We start from the raw sequence: 10,839 nt of genomic DNA, 5'->3' as shown, positions 1-10,839 counted from the left end.
TGAAAGCTTGGAATAGAAGCAGAGTGCTTTAGCCCACAGTAAGTACACAGTGTACTCACTTATCATATTTAGCTGCCTACGACACGTAAAATTCATAATTTGTTTCGCCTGAATGAGCCACTGCAAGTGTCCCAATCACACAAAGTAAATAATAGACTTGAAGGATTTTTATTGACATTATACAAATATCACGATTTGTAATCTGTAGTGATGCAATGATAAGCATATATCAATCATGCTGAATGAGAGATAAGGGCTTTGGATATTTTTTTAAATACAAAATTCCATTCATCATAAAGCAACAGCCACTGAGTAAGCAGCCTCTCCCTCAGGCCACTCCATTGAGCTCTACATTGTGCATATTTACAGTCTCGCAAATCGTATCTGCATGCATGCCAAATGCTCACAATCGTGTTGGTAAATTCTATCTAATTTCTAGTATAAATCATGTAAGGTGTCAACCATAAATGGATGCCACGCATACCAATTCATCTTGTAACGGCAACAATGGTAACTCTGTGATGGAGAGGCATATATTTACCTAATGTATGGCTTATCAATAGCTTAAACAGTCAAACTTGAGCTTTAGGTACTGGGTCACCGTGATTTTGCCAAGACAGACATGTTCCTGGATCAACATCTTTGTTGATCTTGGAAAAACATTCCAATCAATCAATCAGATTTGAGGGACAAGTTTACCGTTTATGTCAAGTTTAGGCTTGCAACCAGGGTTAGGTGCTTCTGCATCAATGTTATTCACCTATCTTTCCCCTCTGATTTTAGTGATAATTATTAGGTTTAGGGGTAGGAATAGGGTTAAGACTAAATTTTCAGACTGGTATGTTGTTCCAGGATCAACAAAATATGTTGATCCAGGAACATGTCTTACTTGGCAAAATCATGGTGACCTTAGGTACTGAGCGCTACAAAATCAGTTGACCCAGCATGGACCATCTACATACATGCTTGACTCTTAAACCCCAACTGTCAAGAAACCAGGCCTGTGATGCAAAATTTTTAAACAAAGCATGTAATGCATGTAAATCATAATATCAAATACAGCTTTTTTGGAACAGTGCATATTGCATCTCTCAATTACCCATCAGCAAACTAATAAGACTACAACAACCTTTCTTGCATTGCAAAATATATGTGAAGAGCCTAAAAACTGAATTTTATAAATTATTAGATGATTTATTGTTTGGAAACTAATGTTTTTGCCTTTACAATAATATTTTTTTAAGTTAGAAATGTAAAAAGTTGTAAATGTAAAATCAGTTCTCCTTGACACTGATAAGGAGTACAGAGGACTTTAATGTAATAATGCTTGTTAAATGCTACTCTGAATGTCTGTGACCCCATGAAATGACATGAAACTTTAAACCAGTGACTTTATGAAAATGTGTGTGTACATATCTAGCAAAAGTACTTAAGATTTAGTCACACATGGGCAACCTCCACTTTGCTACTCAACCACCTGGAATGACAACACCTGCCCAGAAAGTTTACATCTGATTTGCATATAGTTGACTAAGATAGAGTGCCCTATGAAAGATTTGACAACGAGAGGTTAATTTTACATAGCTGCAAAGAGAGAAACATTGAATAGTAGCTATATGTATAATGATGTGTTTTGCAATGCACATAAAAAAGATAAAGTGGATGCTGCACAGCAAAAAAAAAAAAAAAAAATAAAAAACTTTTAATTAGTCTTTTTTACTTGTTTCCCAGTTAATTTTTTGGTACCACTTTATTTTAGGGTCTTTTAACTAGTTGTTTATTAGCATGCATATTACTAGAATATTGGCTATTTATTAGTACTTATTAAGTACATATTAATGCCTTATTCTGCATGACCTTATTCTACATTCTTAATCCTACCCAATACCTATACTTAATAACTACCTTACTAACTATTAATAAGCAGTAAATTAGGAGTTTATTGAGGGAAACATTGTATACTAAAGTGTTAATTTTTTTTAAAACAATATATTTTTTGCTGTTTGTAAAGCAACACATATTATTTAGCCTTTTTTAGAGAATGATTCATTAATACTAGTGTATTTTGTCTTACTACACTGGCGGATTTATCCACTTGTTTTAAGTATAAACAAGTTAAAAACAATCTGTTTAAAAGTTTAAAAACAATTAAAAAAAAAAAAAAACTGGAACACAAGACAAAAATAACAATTAGGAACAAGATTTTTTTTTTTGTTCTGGGGTATTGTTAACAATGAAAAGCTAACATTGAGGGTTCAAGATTTTTTAAGGTGGTGACGAGCTTAAAAGGCTTGTTTGAAGAGATATTTGAAGATAGATAGATAGATAGATAGATAGATAGACAGACAGATAGATAGACAGATAGATAGACAGAGATAGATAGATAGACAGAGATAGACAGACAGACAGACAGATATAGATAGATAGATAGATAGATAGATAGACAGATAAAGATAGATAGATAGATAGATAGATAGATGATAGATAGATAGATAGATAGATAGACAGAGATAGATAGATAGATAGATAGATAGATAGATAGAGATAGACAGATAGACAGACAGACAGATACAGATAGATAGATAGATAGACAGAGATAGATAGACAGACAGACAGATACAGATACAGATACAGATACAGATAGATTGATAGATAGATAGATAGATAGATAGATAGATAGATAGATATACAGAGATAGATAGACAGACAGACAGAGAAATATAGATAGATAGATAGATAGATAGATAGACAGAGATAGATAGATAGATAGATAGATAGATAGATAGATAGAGATAGATAGACAGACAGATATAGATAGATAGATAGATAGATAGATAGATAGAAAGACAGACAGATATAGATAGATAGACAGAGATAGACAGACAGATAGACAGATAGATAGACAGACAAATAGATAGACAGACAAATAGATAGATAGATAGATAGATAGATAGATAGATAGACAGAGATAGACAGACAGACAGACAGACAGACAGATAGACAGATAGATAGATAGATAGATAGATAGATAGATAGATAGATAGATAGATAGAGATAGATAGATAGACAGACAGATATAGATAGATAGATAGATAGATAGATAGATAGTTAGATAGATAGATAGACAGAGATAGATAGATAGATATAGACAGATAGATAGAGATATAGACAGACAGACAGACAGATAGATAGATATATAGATAGATAGATAGATAGATAGATAGATAGATAGATAGATAGATAGGACAGACAGACAGATATAGATAGATAGATAGATAGATAGATAGATAGATAGATAGATAGATAGACAGATAGATAGACAGAGATAGACAGACAGACAGACAGACAGACAGATAGATAGATAGAGATAGATAGATAGATAGATAGATAGATAGACAGACAGATATAGATAGATGATAGATAGATAGATAGATAGATAGATAGACAGACAGATATAGATAGACAGACAGATATAGATAGATAGACAGATAGACAGATATAGACAGATAGATAGAGATATAGACAGACAGACAGACAGATAGATAGATAGATAGATAGATAGATAGATAGATAGATAGACAGAGATAGATAGATAGATAGATAGATAGATAGATAGATAGATAGGACAGACAGACAGATATAGATAGATAGATAGATAGACAGACAGACAGATATAGACAGATAGATAGATAGATAGATAGATAGATAGACAGATATAGATAGATAGATAGATAGATAGATAGATAGATAGACAGAGATAGATAGATAGATAGATAGATAGATAGATAGATAGATAGATAGATATTTTTTAAGGTGGTGACGAGCTTAAAAGGCTTGTTTGAAGAGATAGATAGATAGATAGATAGATAGACAGACAGACAGATATAGACAGACAGACAGACAGATGTTGTATTTCAAAGGGTCTAACTTTGATGAGTATAAGAAAAAAGAGATTTCAGAGAACATGCATGATTTGACTTGACTTTAGACAGTAACCTGAACTAGGCCAAATCCTTACACAGAATATGACCTTCTAAACAACCTCAACCTATATTGTGCTTTGTGGAGACCTTGCATGACCTGTTGTCTCAGCTTGACAAAGAATAACAGCTTGTATTCACACAAACTCCTATTTTTCTTTCTCGATACGGCTGTATAGCACAGTATCTGAATCATGTCAGCAGATCTTTTGCATAGTTTGTCTAAGAGGACGTTAAGATGAATAATCGTGCCTGCATCTGCTAAATATTTGATTTATCGAATGCTATGGTAATATGTTGCCATGGTAATATGTTTGAACTAGCAAATTAAGTTCGCACACATATTTACGTTGAATGTTCAAAAAATAGGAAAAGAAAGAAAGTCAGACGAGACAGCTATAGAGAAGTATAGACAGTATAGCATGCATGTTGAGGAGAGGGTGCTTGAGTTCTAGCAATCTCATTTGAGCACTTAAGTCGAGTAAAATGGCAAAAACCAAGCCTGATGACATTGGTTCTACTGCTCCATCACTCATTTGGTTATTTGAACCAGTGGATTAAGATTAATTATCTGGATCACTTTGGAAGTGAAATTCAGAGAATCTGCATGTCCTAAGTTTGTTTATGACAATGACTTGGATAATTTAGGAGACAAAGCAGACGGCTCATTTAACCTCTGAGCAGCATATGAAAATGAGGGCGTGACTGACTTTGGGTAGTTGTCACCTCACAAAGGATGGATACATGAGTAAAATCATTTAATTTGTATAGCGATTTTCTTAATACTCCAAGCACTTTACAATGGAAATATCATAATCTCCACCTACGTGAATAAATTATTCTGTGGATACGCCAGTGTGTCACACATCAGCTCAAAGTGAAGACACTGAAGAAGGGTGGTGGGTGAAGGAAATGAGCCAGCCTTCAGAACTGAGAATATTAAAAGGCTGAGGAACTGTAAAAAGGAAATTAATAGTAACAAGATGTCATCTGTGGTGTTAAGGTTAACACGTGCAGCTAAGTGTACAAGCTCTCAATGTTGAGCACATGGAGTGGAATGAAAAAAGAAAACAACAGGTTATTTGAATGGCTTCGATGGCCATTCATTATGTAGCCTAAGTTAATGACTTGGGCATGCAAAAAAAAAAAAAAAAAAAAAAATCAAAGGTAGTTATGATAGGAGGCCCATTACTCTCAGCTGCAATTTAGGTTTTGCCTAACAAATTAGGAAAAGAACTGCCAAAGTGTATAAATTCAGGAATAAAAAAATATGTTTGAAGGTTTTATATAGGCCTACCTTAACTATACAAATTAAACATAGGATCCATATATCATTCACAACTTTTACATAATTAAGTGGAGTATCATTATTTTGCCTAAGTTTCATTGGTTAAGGTATTGGAATGATTTCAGTTTAACAATCTTTACGGTTCAGAAACATTAATCACGTGACATGTAGCCTAATGGCGCTATTTCGACCTAGCTAAGCCATGGCTTATATGCCATAAATAAATAAATAAACTGAAACTCAAAATTAAAAATCTAAAATTAAACGAATGATATTAAGGATAACCGTGAGTTACACAGAGTTTTTTAGTATCCAGACCTGAAATGTTATAGCAAGTCATTGCGAACAATCCTTCCAGATGACCGCAAGACATCGGCCTCGTGACTATTTACAATACAGTAAATACATAAGGATAATGAAGGTAAAAACCAACACTCCTTTCATGTTTAAATCATAAACAGTTATTTTTTTCTTCAGGTCAGTTTATAGCTGTCGTTAGCGTTTTAATACTTACGCGAGCCGCGAGGGTGCGCAGCGACCGTTTTTTTGTTTTGGGGCGTCAGAAGAACGTTTAAGCTTATGCTAATAATAGTAGATGATAGTTTAGATGTAATAATGAATTACTTAAACAGCAAATAAATAAATTAATGACAATGTATTTATTAATCAATTATATAATAATAAACACTGCAGTGTTAAATTAACATAGCCAGTGTTTATATTATACAGCCTAATAATACAGCCTAATTTATAAACGAATTATATAAACAATGGCAGAGTTAATTTAACACTGGGGGTTTTTGCTGTGTAATAATAATAATAATTGATAGAATTGATATATTTTAATTCCTCTTTTCTCTATAACTACTTTAGTTATAAACGAGTCTCCTTTATAAGTATTATCTTGTATATTTTGAAAGGAAAAAACTTTTTACGTCACAATTCTTCTTTCTCACATCCATTTCAAAATCTTCGCGTCATTATTGCTTGATTATCCCTAACACAATTATTCATGCAAACTTGCAAATTCGTAAATATTTTGTGAGGTCATTCAAAGAATCGTTGAAACGAACGTACTCAAGACTCAGAAAAAAACAAAGTTGGCAAATTCCTATTTCTTTTCGTCAAAGGACATTAGGAAGAGTCGTCGAATCTTACATGATATTAATCATTTGTTTGTAATAGGTGGAAACATAAACTGCTCCAGTTTATTAAAAAGATCTGGTGTGGTATGCGTGCCTTTGTTTGCCTGGTGATGACGTTGGTACTCGCCTGTATAAAACATTGTAACCAATCAACTGATGAATTCGTTTAAAACAAAGGGACCTGAAGCCTCAAGGACTCTTGAGAGTTGGAACAGTACTTTAAAACTGCTCAAAGTAGTTTGGAATCTCGGGCTGCTTAACTAGACAATCACTTGGCACGTGAACCGACAGATAACAAATCGCTGTGGGCGTTATATTGTTATCCTTTCTTGTACCACCATGTACTAATGAGCAAATATATTCGAACTTCTTCAGCCCCCTATATTGAGCGTGGGCTTTATATGAAGAGGAAGACTTGCTCAGCATTGTCATCTTAATTAATTATTAGCTTCTCTCTTCTCCTGCTGTCCACCAACGCCCGTCAAGCCATCCATGGTGCAGACGAACTCATTAGTTTGACGAGTTTGGGAGATTAGGTTTAGAATGCGTGATTTATAATCTTACAATTTAAAAACTAAAGTTACAAACTGTAAATACCATCTTCTTCACTTTGAACTGCAGTTGAAAAAATCGAGTACAATTCCAGGCAGCAAAGCAGCAACACTCGTTTCCACAGGCAGTGAGAGAAAAAGGAACTCGTTGGCGTTCCTTTCCTGCTTGTTTGGACTCAACAGAAGGCTCGCTGTCGACCTAATTTCGTTTTGGTAACAGATCAGTTCAGTGATTCAATTAGACGGGTCCAAAGCCAACCCGGACCGATCTGCGAACCGTGGCGTCACTTCCAATTCGAGTGTTAAACAGATTTCCTTTCTAAACACACATAATGAACTCTGCATTCGGCAACAGTGAGCATTACTCTTATTAAAGAGGACAATCGAGATCACATAGGCCTACTTCAGAACATTACAGTAGGAAGACAACGCATTCCTCACTAAATTCGCGTGATTAAAACTAGAAACTAAATGCAGCTGGTAAGTGAAGAGATGAGAGGAGATGAAGGCCTAAATCTCAATGCAAAAGTCTGAAACGTTCTTTCTTTATTTCTCTTTCTCTCATTCGGAGAGTCTTTCACGCAGGGTTTGACATATTCTAGCTGTTATCAGATTGATGGGCTAGTTTGATTGAAGTGGCTTTGTCATGCAAATGTCAAGCGCGTGATGGATGGTCGCCGTGCGCTGACAAACTTCTGGAGGTCCCCTCACCATTGGCGCCGTGACGTCTCACGTGACCAGCAGCTGAGGTAAAGATGTGTTATAGAGAAGCACGAGCAAATACTCAAGAGGTAAGCATTTCCCCCCTTCCGCATGACATACTGTTGCGAGCTTGCAGGACAGGAGGCTCTCCCGATCTCTTAGGTTGACCCTCCACCATTAATAGCGCATGGACAATTCCAGAATGAACTCTTTCTTAGAGTACACAATTTGTAACCGTGGGACGAACGGCTACGCGCCCAAGGCTGGATACCACAACTTGGACCAGGCGTTCTCGGGGCCCTTCCACACCGGACACGCAAGTGACAGCTATAACGCTGATGGACGACTTTACGTAGGGGGGAGCAACCAGCCAGCAGCAGCAGCAGCAACAGCAGCAGCAGCACAACATCAGCACCAGAGCGGCGTTTACGCGCATCACCAGCACCAAACGCATCAGAGTAGCATTGGCCTCACCTACGGTGGCACGGGGACTAGTTATGGGACCCAGGCCTGCGCCAACCCGGACTATGCTCAACACCAGTATTTCATAAACCCTGAGCAGGATGGGATGTATTATCACTCATCGGGGTTTTCAACCTCAAATGTCGGTCCTCACTACGGCTCCATGGCTGGTGCATACTGCGGGGCGCAGGGAGCCGTCCCAGCCGCACCTTATCAGCATCATGGATGCGAAGGCCAGGACCACCAGCGAGGCTTCTCACAAGGCACCTACGCCGACTTATCGGCTTCCCAAGGGAGGGAGAGGGACACGGATCAGTCGCCACCTGGGAAGACATTCGATTGGATGAAAGTCAAAAGGAACCCCCCTAAAACAGGTGGATTGAATTGCCTCTTTGAAGCAAATATTATGTGCTGTACACTCAAACCGAGATAAATGATGCCTTACATTAAGCAAATACGCTTTCAGATCTACATAACCAAAATAGAACACATTATACACAAATTGAAAACTTTTAACCTAAGATATCTAAAAATTAAATACATTTAAAACACGGGCCTGTTCACTTAAGTTTCAACCCGTCTCCCCCTGTGTTAATGCATCAAACAGACATGCTTTCGTTCGCTATAGGAAATGCACCAGCACTGTTATCTTTAGCTTGTCCCGGTTCTCGCCGCGCAATATTCGTTTTTGTTGGCCTCCATTGTGTTCTTAAACTTTCGTCTTCTGTCCCAGCAGTGTTTGCCTCACAACGATTTAGTGCACCAACTTTTACGCAAAGGGGCCACCATTTTGACACACTCTACAAATCGAGTGGTCATAAAGCCATCTTTGGGGAGTACTGAATTGCATGTATTCCATATACCCCGTTATGAGTTCTTTCAAAATTGATTAATACAGACAGGGGAATTATAGTAAGGTTAACAAAAGTTTGCAATACCGAATAACTTGTTGAATTTTCCTGTATGCACTGCGATTTAAATCGCCATATCTAATTAAGGATAAGAACAACCAGCACTCGCACAATTGGTTGTTGATGGTGTTTTTATAAATATAAGCCAATGAATTAAGATTATGATTAATTTATCTGTGTTAAATTGTTTGACAAACAGTCATGTAACCATTCTTTCACTTTTTCCTCGCAGCTAAAGTGGCCGAGTACGGACTGGGACCGCAAAACACAATTCGGACGAATTTCACAACCAAACAACTCACAGAGCTCGAGAAAGAGTTTCACTTCAGCAAGTATCTCACGCGAGCGCGGCGAGTCGAAATTGCTGCCACGCTCGAGCTGAACGAGACACAGGTTAAGATATGGTTTCAGAACCGCCGGATGAAGCAGAAGAAGCGAGAGAAGGAGGGACTCGCGCCTGCTTCGTCCACCTTGTCTAAAGACCTCGAGGATCACTCTGATCACTCAACTTCAACATCTCCAGGAGCTTCTCCAAGTCCGGATTCATAACAGAGGACAAAAGCTTTGGGTGCATTGAACAACAGATTCGAAATATATCGCAAAGTCTATTAATTTAAGCATTCCAAAATGTGCCAGAAAGACTTTCTCGTGCTCTTTTATTATAGGACAATTCGTTTTTAGGACACTGAACGTCAGGCGAGAAGTGAAAGAGACTTTTAGCACAACAATGGACATATTACACCGTCTGCTCGAACTAAATTTCCAAAACTCATTGGAAACGTTTGTGTGTGTTATATAGGGTATTTCTACAATGATGATAAATATAATGCACTTTCACACTGTTTACAAGTCTCTAAACGAACCTAACTGAATTTACAGGGAGCCTAGGCTATGTTTTCAAAATATGTATTGATGTTTTTGTTGCGTTTATGATGATTGATTTGATGTACACATTTCATATATCTGTGTCTTGTGGATTGTAGCTTATGAGGGTTTTCGGACTCCTTGCACTATGCGTTTACAGGGTAGGCCTTTACTGAACACCAGCACAATTATGTGTGAATGATTCCCTCTCAATGTACACTGTGATATTCCATTAGCAGTTAATTTACAGCGAGAAATAATTAACACTGTGTTCCATTCCGTTTGTAGAAAAAAGGACAATGCAGGGTGTTTAAATGTACTTTTCTTTATTAAAACATTTACAGAATTTGATTTTTTTAGCCTAGTATTTTTATGCGCAGACGAGCTGAGTTTTATTAGTTACTGTCTGCATGATTCATTCCGTAATCTAAATGTCTCAATCAAATGTTTATGTCAGTTCTTTATCTACCTCAAATAAAACAATATTTTACTGAACCAGTCTCTGCCACAAGATTGCATATGTATGCGTGTGTATATAAGAAAAATATACAAATAAATATAAGAAAAAAGTATGGAGTAAATGATGACATGGGTTTAACAGCCCTTCTCTTCACTTAGAGGGTGAGAAAGCGACCACCAGTCAGTAGTGTTACAGGACGCTCGGAATGTTGTTGAGCAATCAGGGTGGTTCACGATGACCTTTTTACCTCATTGCGCTTCTGGGATATCTAAACATACAAACAGACTCTCTCATTGAGTGTTTTAGGGGTGGCACAAATAGCACTGAGCCTGAGCAAATTAAAAGAAAGACATGCTTTCAAGAAACGAAACAGAATTGTGGGTGGTGCATTTTAGTTATTGAGTGTTGTTATGAATTGACTTCTTATTTACTTGCTAAACGCACTGAACACCTCCAAAACCATAAATCTTTAGAAT

The 10,839-nt window shown here is 36.8% G+C and overlaps 1 protein-coding gene across 1 annotated transcript; it reads left to right on the top strand.

The window, feature by feature from the left end:
* Positions 1 to 3,704: 3,704 nt before the first annotated feature.
* Positions 3,705 to 10,412, top strand: hoxb1a (homeobox B1a). The gene is made up of 2 exons (XM_051887927.1): positions 3,705 to 8,502; positions 9,272 to 10,412. The coding sequence occupies exons 1-2, from the start codon at positions 7,854 to 7,856 to the stop codon at positions 9,586 to 9,588; spliced, it is 966 nt and encodes a 321-aa protein (XP_051743887.1). The 5' UTR covers positions 3,705 to 7,853; the 3' UTR covers positions 9,589 to 10,412.
* The last annotated feature ends 427 nt before the right edge of the window (positions 10,413 to 10,839 follow it).

This window comes from Ctenopharyngodon idella, chromosome 3, assembly GCF_019924925.1.
Source record: "Ctenopharyngodon idella isolate HZGC_01 chromosome 3, HZGC01, whole genome shotgun sequence".
NCBI classification, from domain to species: domain Eukaryota; kingdom Metazoa; phylum Chordata; class Actinopteri; order Cypriniformes; family Xenocyprididae; genus Ctenopharyngodon; species Ctenopharyngodon idella.
This window is presented reverse-complemented; position numbering and strand designations above follow the sequence as displayed.

Bases quoted from the DNA above. Each gene is read 5' to 3' on its own strand.
- hoxb1a (XM_051887927.1), top strand. From the start codon at position 7,854: ATGGACAATTCCAGAATGAACTCTTTCTTAGAGTACACAATTTGTAAC. The intron at 8,503-9,271 runs GTGGATTGAATT...TTTTCCTCGCAG, and splicing joins AAGGAACCCCCCTAAAACAG to CTAAAGTGGCCGAGTACGGA.